Genomic DNA, 13573 nt, shown 5'->3' on the forward strand with positions numbered 1-13573 from the left:
TTTTGGGGGGGGGGGGTCACGTTGCAGTGAGTCTTCTATGTTTCACATACAACTGAGGAGTGGGTGCTACAGGTACAATTCTTACGATATTATACAAAATGTTTAGTGAATGTTGAAGTTGACAGTTATGCCTCTCTGTAGTAACAAGAATGTCTTCCAATTATTGGCTAATAAATATGAATGGAGAAAAGTGTTATACCGTTGACTGTTTTCTATTTGCCTTAAAGACCTCTTCCTGTAGAGCAGGAAGACTCCCCTCAGTGTGCCCCTGCCGTTCTGTGAACTGGTTACGTTCTGGGTGTGCGTCTTGTCCCCATTGTCTGTATTTTACTGCCCCTTGTATCTTACCTTCTAAATGACTCCACCGATGGATACTCCTTTCATCGGGTGGTTTCCCCTGCCTTGCCAAAGCGTGCAGCGTTTTCCTGCTGTGTCGAGGGCCTCTGCCAGGGTTAGACGTCTCCTTTGGAGTGGACCGTGTAGAGAAGAGCTAGAGTGGCGATGGCACTTCCCAACTGCTGTGGATTTGCGTCTCGAGGCTGTTTGTAACTGCCGGGGCAAACTGTGTTTTCTGCTGGCAAACTCCTCTTAACCTCTTGGCTGTTCTAGTCTCCCTACACCTTCCTTACGTGCGTACGTACTGCCAAAAGGTAACCGAGGGCTAAACTGTTGTCTCACTCAAGTGAAATATTTCAGGTCTGCCGATGTCTTCGCGGTGCGGTATTTTGTTGGAACCTGACCTTACTCGTTTGATGATCCAGGCTTTGTAAAGTGTATACGGGGAGGTATCTGGATGATGTTACTTTACCATTAAATAAAACCTAAGTACAAATAAAATACATGCAAATTGTTTTGCCTCTTTAAATTAGAGCTGAAAGTTTTAAATCCAGAGGTAAGGATAAGTGCTTGCTGTGCCTAGCCACTTTTTTGACTGTTCTTGGTAGTCAAGGAGCATTTCTTCTACCTGTTGCTTTGCAGCACAAGTTTCTGATCAGTTCTCAAAGCATGGACTCCAAAGGAATTTCTCTGTCGTAGAAGATACTCTCAGTGGATGACTTTCAACCCAAATCATAGATTCCTTCATGTTTAAAGATCTGCTTTACTAAATACTATTAGAAAACTCGCCTCCGCCTTTGAGAATATCTTTTGTGTACTGGTGAATATTTGAACTCCGCTTAGCAAACTGACTTTCAAACATTTTCAATAATTATGAACAAAGTAGTGCATGGTCATCTTTTTGGTATGTCATTTCTGTGAATAGTGTCTCGTGTACCCTATCTTTAGACAACATCATGTCACATTGGGGATAGGGGAAACTGTTAATAGATCAGTTGCAAGGGAACTGAACTAAATACCAGCAGGTTGTAACCTGAATTCTAACTTTGTGTGTTTAGTCTGTACCTTTGAAAAAAAATGACATTATAGTTTACTGTTCATGGTATGTGCTGTTAGTGTCTGGTATCTAATGCGTCCTGTGTGAAGTGCTAAATAAACACTATACTACTGTATTTCCATTGCAGCATTTAAATAAAGCCTACTATGAATAGCAACTTTTCTCTTCTTACTTCTTATTCCATGTTTCAGATTACTGTGCAGCGCAGTAGCTTTTATACAAACGCGGTGCTGGGGTCACATTGGGGATAGGGGAAACTGTTAATAGATCAGTTGCAAGGGAACTGAACTAAATACCAGCAGGTTGTAACCTGAATTCTAACTTTGTGTGTTTAGTCTGTACCTTTGAAAAAAAATGACATTATAGTTTTACTGTTCTGGTATGTGCTGTTAGTGTCTGGTATCTAATGCGTCCTGTGTGAAGTGCTAAATAAACACTATACTACTGTATTTCCATTGCAGCATTTAAATAAAGCCTACTATGAATAGCAACTTTTCTCTTCTTACTTCTTATTCCATGTTTCAGATTACTGTGCAGCGCAGTAGCTTTTATACAAACGCGGTGCTGGGGACAAGATCTGATACTGATCAGAGACCCCAGGCCGGGGTAGGAATCGGTGCTTAGACGCAGGCGATCGCTACACTGCTCTGGAGGAAACAAATGCGAGCGGAGGACATCGCTCATGGTGCTGTTGCTGTACCCTTCTTTTGAATCAGTTCTGCGTTCTTGGCAACTTCAGCAATATTGGCCTTGAACCCGGGATTTTCTTGAACACTACCCTGCGCTACCGAGGGATATACGTGGCCCGGAGATACATGACAGTTTTTATAACCACCCAATAAAGTGCTGCTGTCCCTAGGAGCGGGGGGAAGACAATAAAAAAAAGGTACAGATGCTCCTGTGAACTTCTGTGTAGACCGTACTGCATTTCTTACGTGAATTGCCAACAGAAAACACCAACTTGGCGATAGAGATCTGGATTTGTATCTGTAGGAAATACAGGAAGATCTGTTTAGTCTTCCACGGTGGGTCCGCTTCTCTGCTTGCTTTTGTAAAATTGCTTTGATACCACAAGTGGGAAAATATTACAAAAGTGCTTTCTTTGAAACTAGCAAAATATTGAGTATTTATAGCATAGTATTTATAACATAGACGACAAATACATTCTCTCAAAGCCGGTGTTTTCTGCTATATCTGTATAGCCTGTTTCAAAATGCTTATAATGGAGTCATTGATTGTTATAACCTGGGATTTCAGGAGGATAATAGCATTACACTTTGTTTTTAGAAAAGCTTCAGTGATTAGGGACTCTAGACCTGCTAGGCCAAGTTTAAATACCCTTTAGAAACTTCTAAAGGTACTAATGCGGCCCATATGGATGATGATGATACTGTGTCAAAAGATGCCTCTTAGTGCTGTTACGTGAACTTTATGCAAGTGATTAAAAAGAGCCTTTCTAGGCAGAATCCAGTAGGATGGGCATCTGTACTGGCGGTTTCACTGCAATTTTTTTTGTAATTGTACACCTAGCTCTCAGGTTTTCATGTTACAAGGAAATACCTACTCTTCCCCTACTCCAGGCCTGTGTAACCAAGTGTCTCAGCAGCAGCATCCTTGCTAACTCACATCTGGTTTGTCGACTAGCATGGTCTAGTCATGCATGCAAAGATCTTTAGAAACATCCCTGTGAAACATTTAAAAAACCCCGCCAACAACAACAACAAAAAAAACCCCAAAAAAACCCAAATTGCTTTATTCAAATGACTGCAATTGAGTGTTTCTGTAACGTTTGTTTCTTAGGCAGCAGTGGAGTGAGACGCAGGGTGTCCTGTGTGTCGAGGCAGTCCTGAGGAAGAAAGGAAGGTGTTACAAAACACACTGGTGCTCATTTTGTATCTGGACTGGTCTGTAGATGAAAGAAGACAAAGCACAACAGTGCGGTGTGCGAGTCCAACATAAAATGCGTCCCAGCAGGTTGGTAGTCCTGGCCCTTCCACACCCGCAGCACGTGGAAGCGGTGATACCAGCTCGCGTGCGGGTGCTGAGTTTGCTGCTGTTTTCAAATCTGCCTGGGAAGGAGGCAGTGGAATTGGAGGTGGCAGGGAACAGCTGTACATTAAACTTCCCAAACCCGAAGACACTTTTTTTTATCCTTTTAAACTGCTGTGTGACACTTACCCTGAAGTTAGTTACTGAATTGTTCTTGATTTATAAAAGCTAAAATAGGATTAAGATGGCAGATAAAAAAAGGAAATTAAGCTGCTTGATCTTTTCCAGAGAGTTCAGAAACCCATGCTTTTGTCTGAGGCTGTAGTAAAAACATTTAGTGCTTAACTTGGAAAAGATCTCAGATAGCAGTAGTAAGCTCCAGAGTATAGCTGAATGACTTAAGGAGACTTGCATGGAATAAATAAGATTTGTTTTTTGTGACTGTCATTAGGGTTGGCTGGAAAGGATTATCGTAGATGACTCAAAGCAGATGTTCTCCAGTAAACTTCTGAGTGAATTAGTCTGTGTGCCAGTCAATCTTCACAACATGGGAATAGCATGGGATGGTTTGAAATGCCGTATAAACTATTCTTAGCCGTTTTCTGCAAGCTCCTAAATGCGAGGTCCTGGGGTTGCTTCATGGAAGTTCTTGTTTTGGGGTGGTAGTAATGGGTTGCAGCATAAGTAGACAAAGGCAAATAGAAACTAAAGGGATGTGCAAGTTCCTGAGACGCTGACTTATGCAATTGTACTCTTAGCTGGTGTCTGAAGAGAGCAAGGTTGCCAAACTCCGTTGTCCCGCTCTGCTTTATGTCGCTTTGCCTATCAGCTGTGTAGCCAATAAGCATTTTTGATAGCAGCTTGCGTTAATAAATTATCATTTCTGGTGCTGCTCAAAGTAGGATGATGTCCTGGTAGGTTTTGTAACTTCGGTCTCATGTCAGTTATGTGACAATATATTAATTTTATTAAGCCAGTAACAGATGGTTTAAGGTAGAGGTACTGGTGTGCAATACTGATGTGCCGCTGTTACCGAAATAAGTGTCTTCACATTGAATAGATGATACTCAAAGTGTTTTGGGGAGGTCGTCTTGTTTTCATCACAGTGTTTAACTATACCGCAAGAAATTTCATAGTCTATATTATTTTGAAATAGGTGAATATGATTTTTATTATAAGCTTCTCTTTACAGCAGGTTGGGTGAAGCATTCCAAGGAAACTACACAAAACTGCTGGGGAAGGGTGGAGGAGTTGTTGAACCTGCCTGAACATTTTATTTTTATTTTTTTTAAGAGCCACACGTCCCTGCAGGTCAAAAAGAAGGGAAAATGAGAGGAGCTTCTTGCAGTTGATCTCGAGTGTGAGCCTTCGTGCTCCTTGCAGCAATTGCTTCAGTGCGACAGCATGTTTTCAATTGGTTACAAATGTGTGAAGAATCTGAAATGGGTGTTTTGTGTTTTACCAGAAGTTGAGCGATCAGCACAGACTCAGCGGTGTAAGGCTGCTTTCACTGTCTTAATTGGCACCATGTGTCCCTCAAAGGAGGGAATGAAGTAACAGTCTATCAGTCTCGGTGTAGACCTGGACTCCGGTAGGTGATTTAGCATTCGGGGGCATCCATGTGTGTGTACTGGGGTATATTGAAACAAAGGCAAAGCTGTTACTGGAAATTCCCTGACCAATGTCATCTTTCTGTAGGTGTGTGTATATACGAGCGTATCACTTTCTCCATCTTGACCTTTTGATAGACTAATGATCCTTTTTTGCGATCAGTTTGTCATTTAGATAATGAATATTTGGGGATTACCAGTAACTGCAAAAATAATTGTACCGATTGTTGATGTGTGCAATACACAGAGCCTTTTTGCACCCTGGTAATTCATAGCCTAAAATATGTGTTGGGAAGGAGAGTATCATGTTTTGCAAGTCTAAAAATGTTTGTCTGGAAACTCCCAGAATTGAGCATTAGCTATTCTAAGTGCTCTGGTTCTAGAAACTGAAAAAAACCCTGGTGTTATGTATTACTTAAACTGTGATTTAAGTAGGCACTGAGGGCAGTGCAAGGATCAAAACATGAAAGAAAGTCAGCGCACTGAAGTGAAATAGTAAGAACTAAAATATGTCAAAATACGTGCTATTGCCGCTTTAAAGCTTAAGCGGAGTTTTACTAGACCTGACCGGATGGTAGGGCTTTAACTATCTGCAGAGGCTGTTGTAGTTCAGTGAAGAAAAGACCATGACAAATTAATGCATCTTTGGTCTGAAGTTGGTTTTACAACCTGCAAGAGTTACAATCATTCAAAGCCTGTGTAGTCTTTAAACCTAAGTTTGATAAAAGTAAGTCTAAAAATGGGGCAAAGTGTTTAACTGACAGCTTTAGCCAAGTATCTCCAACATCAAGCAGTCCTGCTGTGACGGAAAAAACATTGTCTATGCACAAGATTTTCTGAAAGGAAGAGACTTCAGCTCCTGATTCTCCTGTTGTATCTTAATAGAATTGACTTGAAAAAGCAAATTCTTACAAACTTGCAGCCTTTTTAAAATGAAGACTCTTGCAGCAGAGTGTGTGGCTGGGAGGGTGGGACTACCTGACACTGCTCCTGAGAAGACTTGAGGATAACGTGGGATCCCTGCAGAGGTTCTTGCTGCGAGATTTTTCTCAGATGCAGTTCACGTCCAGTTGAGTCACAAATGAAATTAAGCAATAAATGAGACTGTGATTCAAGTTTTCCTTTGCTTATCTTTTAATTCTATCTACAAAGGTGAATTAGAAATTCCAGGTTTTGGTGCTTTTAACATCAGGTAGTGGAAATACGATCTCTGTGTAGTCTGGGGGTTCTTAGAAATTATTAAAATCACACTTGCGCTTAACATCTACAGATTGTGGCAACCGCTTTTGTGCGGAGCTTACTCATGCATACCGAAATGTTGCAGTGGAGCCCGTCAGAAAATCTGATACACGCTTTGTTAATGTAATGTGTATTTCTGCAGTTACTCCTCACCATCTTAGGTATCAGGAAATACAATTCTAGAATGATTGTGGAGTTTTTAAGGTGGCTGTTCAGGAGCTGTGGCTGTATCCCACGCCTGGTCCGTCTGGTGCTGGGCGATGGTCTGAGGACACCTACTGGGCACAGCGTTTGCTTCATCTCTGCGTTTAAACTTGGAGGAGTTCATACCTGGGTTTTTAGACTCTTGCTTGCTTCATCTCTGCGTTTAAACTTGGAGTTCATACCTGGGTTTTTAGACTCTTGGTGTGTAGCTACAGGAAGCATCGATGTTTTGAACAAAATCGTAGAACGGTGACTTGTGTAAATCTAAAGCAGTGCCTAGAGGAATAAATGCAACGTTTCTGATTTGACTTGTTGCTCTTCTTGGTCCACTTGGCACTTGCATTTCCAGTTAGGCTGTAGGACGGTTAACTAATACCTTGGCTCGGGGGCTCAGAACTTCGCTAGTAAGTCACACTGGTTTTATTGCTAATGTTTCCTTTAGCTTTACATAAGAGGAGTATGTTTGTTACAGCTCCTGCAGTTTCCAACTAGGTCAGTAAAGTGTCCTTGTCCCTATTCTTTGAACAATCAGCTCCCTAAAGCCAGACAGTGTGATAGTAATTTTGTGATTAATGCTTCCAGCAATTATAAAGTGGAAGGTCTTAAATTACATTTGATAACTAAGACCTGTACATGAAACATGAAGTGACTTTGTCTTCCTTGTTGCAGATCCATAACATGGTGGCAGTGCTGGAAGTGATCTCCAGCCTGGAGAAATATCCCATTACCAAAGAGGCACTTGAGGTATGTCACCCTCTAAACATCGCTTGATTTTTGTGTGTATAAAAGGACTTTCTCTGCCTATCTAATTTCCATAAGAGCTTTTCTTGAAACAATAGATTGATTGCAAAGGATTCACAATTAAGATATTATTTTGTCCCCCTCGTGCTGCTTCTGACATCTCGGTGCATACACAGTGATTCTTTCTGGATTCAGATCAGTATTCTGTGCAGCACAGTTCCTGTTTGTGTAGGGCACTAAATTAATCATTACTTGTTACCAATTAATTCTGTTGCATCCAGCAACGTCACTCTGCTTGCTGAAGTACTGATCGCCTTTTTAGATGTCTGGTGACCAAGCACCGAAGAACCTGAAATAGGAATATAGTTACTCTGTGTCTGTAAAATTAATCTTAAATTCAGTTAAGCAGGTTTCAATGCCTGATGTAGCTGGTGAGACGAGGTGTTTTAAAAGCTGAAGCATCAGGTGGGATCGCAGCTGCAGCCTCACTGGCCGCTCTTAGAAACAGAGCCCAAAGAACTTTTTATGGCTGAATTATGAAACTTTTTTTCAATCTTTATATTGAAATTATTGGTATTACTTGCTTTTAACTATTGCTTAACTATAACTCCAGCTGTATTTTGACGTATGTATCACAACATGTTGCATATTTCTGTCACAGTCTGGTCTACGTTTTCCTTTGAAGTGCTTTTCTTAAGTAATCTGACTTGTGGAACAATTCTTTGTTTTCAAATGTGCTTTGGGAACAATCAAACACTTCTCTTCCTTCTGCTTACGAAACCACTTTGGGACACCCTAGGAATGCTTGTTTAAATCGGTCTTTCATGCCCTTTCGAGATACTGGGGAGTGAAGGGAGAGGAGAGATGGAGGAAGAAGGTAGGACGTAAGTCGCACCCTGGCTAGTCGGGTTTGTGAAATGGAGATTTTCATTGTCAATGTATTACGTCCTGTAACAGGCGGAGATTCTGGAATTTTTTCTCTTGCCTCTTTCTGCAGATCTTATACTTTCACTGTGATAAACACGCACCTTTTCTGCCTTGGGTGCTGCATTTCCCCTCCAATCTGAACATGCACCTTTATTCTCAAGATTCTTGCTGATTAAAGAATTCCTTTCTGATGTTTTTCACAGCTAACGGCTCTGGTGCTTTAGCCAGGGAATAAGGGCAGGGTGACTTGAAACCTACAGCAGGTTTCACGTTGCGTGGCAGAGCACTGGACCACCTGGAGTGAAATCCTTTCCAAAAAGATTAATTCAACACTTAAATCTTTAGTGGTTTTTAACTAGGCATTTCTTAGGGTAAACATTACAAAGCAGAAACGTACCTTAAAAACTCTGTTCAGAATGATACCTCTTTGTAAAACAACTTTTCTTTCTTTCTAGGAAACGAGACTTGGGAGGCTTATCAATGAGGTGAGGAAGAAGACATCCAATGAGGAACTTGCCAAACGTGCCAAGAAATTGTTGCGGAATTGGCAAAAGTTGATAGAACCTGTAACCCAGAATGAACCAGTGCCAAGAGGGTTGCCGAATCCACCCGGATCAGCAAATGGTGGTGCTCACAACTGCAAACCAGAAGCGCAACTTCCTGCTGTGGCTGGATCAAAGCCGATCAGCGAATTGAAAAGCAGGAATGATATACAGAAACTAAATTCTCCAAAAACAGAGAAATTGGGAAATCGGAAAAGGAAAGGTGAACACAGGGACGGGCATCAGGGCCCTCCTCCCCCAAAAGTCTCCAAAGCTAGTCATGAAGTATTACAAAACTCTTCACCCCCTCCAACAAATGGAATTGGAGGTAGTCCTGAAAATTTTCCTAGTCCTGTAGACGTAAATCTACATGCAGGGCCTGAAAGCAGCAGGACAGAACTCAGTGAAAATGATAAACACAATAAGATCCCAGTAAATGCTGTAAAACCTCACACCAGTTCTCCAGGACTTGTAAAACCTTCAAGCACTTCCTCGTTATTAAAGACTGCAGTGCTTCAGCAGCATGATAAATCGGAAGAAACCACAGGACCGCACCAACCTAAGAGTCCTCGCTGTTCCTCGTTTAGCCCTAGAAATGTTAGGCATGATACTTTTGCTCGGCAGCATACTACGTACTCACCAAAGGATTCAATGCCTAGTCCATCTCAAAGGTCTCAGTTCTTAGATACTGCACAGGTGCCGTCACCGCCACCATCCTTGATGCAACCATCAACACCTCCAATGCCAGCAAAAAGACTGGAGTTCTCTCAGCAATCAGTAACTGAGGTTTCTCAGCACTGGCAGGAGCAGCAGGTACCTTCTGAAAGCCAGCACAGGCATACAGCAGGGACACTTCAACAGCACACATCTCCCAGCTGCAAAACCAGCTCCCACCCTGGGGAATCTCTCACGCCACACATGGGCTTTTCACAGGACACTTCAAAAATGGACAGTGATGATGCTGCTTCAGGTTCCGATAGTAAAAAGAAGAAAAGGTACCGACCCAGAGACTATACAGTCAACTTGGATGGGCACGTGACAGAAGGGGGTGTGAAACCTGTGAGATTAAAAGAGAGAAAACTCACTTTTGATCCCATGACAGGACAGATAAAACCTTTAACACAGAAAGATCCTTTGCAGGTAGAAATCCCTGCACTTACTGAACAGCACAGGACAGAAACGGAAAAGCAGGAGCAAAAACCCAACCTGCAAAGCCCTTTTGAACAAACGAACTGGAAAGAATTATCCAGAAATGAAATCATTCAGTCATATTTAAACAGACAGAGTAGCTTGCTGTCTTCATCAGGAGTACAGACTCCAGGAGCTCACTACTTCATGTCTGAATATTTAAAGCAGGAGGAAAGCACTAGAAAAGAGGCTAGAAAGACTCACGTTCTAGCTCCTAACAGCAAACCTACAGACTTGCCTGGGGTCACAAGAGAGGTCACAAGTGATGACCTCAACAGAATACGTGAACACAACTGGCCAGGCGTGAACGGTTGTTATGACACACAGGGTAACTGGTATGATTGGACACAGTGCATATCTTTAGATCCACACGGGGATGATGGTAGATTGAACATCCTGCCTTACGTCTGCCTAGACTGAGTACAGTTTTGCTAAAAATGCTTTTACATCTGCAGTTAGCAAAAATGGCAGACACTATGCCACTTAAAGACGGAGAAAGCCTCCTGTCCCGGACAAACAGGCCCAACGAGCAGAGGGTGTGAGGGAGCTGGTTCTTTACAGCTCTTTCCTTTAAATTCTCCTTTTGTGAAATGCTGCTACCAGTTTACTAACAATTGCAAAGGAAGGCATACGAAGGTTGATAAATTGAGTTCAAAACTCTATAGCGAGCCAGCTATAAAAAAGTGTTAGTCCCCAAGAAGCGAAGAGGATTTCCAGCACTTTCTGAATGCCGGAATCTTATTACAGGCAGGTACAGAGAAAATTGTGGAAGTTACCTTAACAAAATATGCATCTATTTATTTGACTTGATTTGGGTTTTTATTTGGCAGTGAGATATTCGAGAGACAATGTGCAAAAACTGTAGTTTTATTTGTATCACATCTCTGAACATGATTGCGTTTTTTTTAAAGTCATGTGGTACGGAGATTGGGTTTTAAACAGCAGGTGTTGCACTGCAGGCTGGGAGACCAGCTTCAGCTCAACATTCCATAGGCATCCACATATTTTAGTCTGGTTTCAGTTTAAGTCCAGTCTCTGAGAAATGCTGCAAAAACTAGATGTTTAACGATATTTTTGATCCCACCACCACCAGCCAAATATTTTTCCTCCTTTTCCCTTCCTGCAAACTTCTAGGAAAAAAAGAAAAAGAAAAAAAAAAAGAAAAATCACCTTTTCTAGAATCTAAATGTAATGAGGGTGCTACAAGTTTGTAACTGTACTGTGAGAGGGAAAAAGGAAGCCTGTTTGTATGCTGGAAATATACTTGTTACCATTCCTTTAGATATTGTTTGCCTTATGGATATCCATCATAAACGCAATTTGCAAAAACAAAGAGCCTTAGTGAATGTACAGTAACTAGACTTCTGTGTTCTTGGGATGCAGAAGGGAGCAACTTTGCTATTTGGTCCTTTAAGTGGACACATTGTGATATAAATGTGGAAATAAAAAAAATTTGCACAAAACAGTTTGTGAATTATTTATACTTAACTCATTTTTTTTTAAAGTTTGCTCAGTTCAGACCAGCTAAGTGATCATCGACACTGAGAATCCGTCGGAGCAGTGTGGTGAAGCTGAATCCCATCCGACACTGGCGAAAGCAGCTGGCTGTTAGGGATATACAAGATGTCTTCCAAGTACGTTGGTGGTGTTCAGTCGCACAGGTTGGATTATTTTTTTAACTCTGGTTGCATCCAGGGTCTGGAGACTGATAACCCGATTGCTGTTAATGTACCTCAACGTCTAAAAAGATCATAGTTCACCTTTTTGTCTCAGTAACTTTGTAATATATTATTCCTAATTGTTAAAACGCTTTCTAAAGCAGCCTGGTTCAGTATAGAAAGCGAAGAATTTCTATTCACTGTAATTGCTTTAACATTTGGGACTCGGTGTTTTCTGCAGTCCCCGGTGCTGGGCTTCTGTCCAGGGGAAGAGGGGAGGGGACACGATACCAAAAATATTTCTAGGTTTAGTGATGTTAACTCTGTTAACCCGTTTGTGCTGGATCTCGCTTCTGTGGAGGAGAGCCCTGGCAAGAGTTTTCCTGCCTTTGAGAGCGGAGTCAAGCTCTTACATGATTTTTAAAGGGGTGTTCCTCGCCAGGTATGCGTTAAGTTGGTTCATTCCCTGGACTACAACTGATAAAGGTTTGGTTTATTTTTAAGTCGTTCAAACCTACTGCTTTTGTGATCTGACTGGTATCGAAATGTGTGGGTGTCTCAGAAATCTTAACTGATGCCTGTTCGCTTCCACTTCTGAAATCTGAGATCTGAGCGGGAAACCAGAAAAAGTGGTTACCAAAAACCGTTGCCAAGCGTATTTTCAGTTTACTTCCATTTTGTCCTTCTGCAGTTGGTGAGGTCAAGCAGTGTGTTTTAGAGTTGGGGGAAAGCTACTGTCTTGCAAGAAGGCAGAATTGATGGTAGAGGGCTAAAAAGCTGGTCATTCTGGAAAACACTTGGGTTTTGTTCGTGTAAAAAAAATATTGTGCATCTTGTCTCCCCCCGCCCCTTCTCCCTCTTTCCCTGACTGGCCTTATTTAGGAACAGGGTCCGTGCTCTTTCGAGGCCTTTGGATATAGGGCAAATTTCAGGAAATGACACAGTATTACATTACGCTTTATACACCCCATCTTTTTCTACGCTGCTTACATTTCTGATGCAGTCGATGGCCCTCGTGGACCACACCCGCTGAGGTGATGCCCCAAGCTCATCACTGCTTTCAAATTACATCCAGCTCTCGGTAGCGAACTGACGGTGCCGATGCTCATCTTTGAGGGAGCGTCGGGTAGTAGAGCCAGGCCTTTCCCCAGTGGCACCGAATCGCCAGAGAAATCCACGCACAATGCAAGCTTTAGATCTCGTTCCACACCGAGTCTGTTTCTGCTGTAAGGGTCAACTCACTCGGGTGTCATCCAGGGTGAGACGAGGCTTGACAATCTTTATTTCAGCATGCGAGTATAACCAGTTCTGTGAGCTCCGACAAATGTGAATAAGTTTACAAGGTGGTGGGTTTTTTTCCTTGTCAATTTTGTAAACGAGTTCAAATGAAGTTTACCATGTGCGTATCTGCTGTGTACTCTCATTTTTGCATGAACTCAGTTTCTCTGCTACTGGTTTCTCCTGACTGCCTTACAAAATTTATTCTTCTAATCCTAAACTCTTAAATTAATAAACTGCCCTCTCTCTCTTGTCAATGGATGGCATGAAATGGCTCACCTGCAAATCTTCTGGGAATCGCCATTACCTAAAGTGCATGTTTTCTATAGGTACGTCAATGATGTAGAAATGTCTTTTGGCAGACTGCGTGGGTGAAGCAGGCTCTAGATCCCCCTCCCGCTTGACAGGTACTCGCCCATCTTTTAACGTAGCCAGCGTTACGTGTTCCTTGGGACAACTGTCTCGCTGCCTTTGAGTACGTGACCTTTGCTCGGTCACCGCGCCGGCTGCCGCTTGGGTTTCCTGAGGTGGTCTTCAGTGGCTGCGCCGCTGTTAAGGCCTGCCTTCCACTTTTTACCGCTCGTGCTGTAAAACCAGATCAGAAAGGAGGGTTTTGTGCGTTTCTGTCGCCCCACGCTCTCTCCCGGGTTGTTTTAACCTGTCAGGCTGCCTCTCAGCCTAAGCTACAGCGGCGTCAGTCAGCAGCGCTGAGGAGGGCTCCTGTCTGAGGAAGTAACAGGCTGGAGCCGGCGGGAGACCGGGCTCTGGGCCTTCGCTTCTGCTCTGGAGGCGGGAGTGAGAGCC

At 42.5% G+C, this 13573-nt stretch overlaps 1 protein-coding gene across 2 annotated transcripts in view; it reads left to right on the forward strand.

Annotated features, from left to right (window-relative positions):
• The window catches only part of MED26 (mediator complex subunit 26), a 21764-nt gene extending 10466 nt beyond the window's left edge, over positions 1–11298 (forward strand). The window contains exons 2-3 of one of the 2 annotated variants that reach the window (XM_019473337.1): positions 7082–7179; positions 8559–11298. In XM_019473337.1, the coding sequence (XP_019328882.1) occupies positions 7082–7179; positions 8559–10253 (1793 nt within the window). In that variant the 3' untranslated portion in view covers positions 10254–11298. Of the gene's footprint in view, positions 1–7068; positions 7180–8558 lie in introns of those variants that run through there. The other variant, XM_009284036.1, reaches the window with a different exon arrangement.
• Positions 11299–13573: the final 2275 nt, after the last annotated feature.

Source organism: Aptenodytes forsteri, unplaced genomic scaffold, assembly GCF_000699145.1.
Source record: "Aptenodytes forsteri isolate BGI_AS27 unplaced genomic scaffold, ASM69914v1 Scaffold471, whole genome shotgun sequence".
NCBI lineage: Eukaryota > Metazoa > Chordata > Aves > Sphenisciformes > Spheniscidae > Aptenodytes > Aptenodytes forsteri.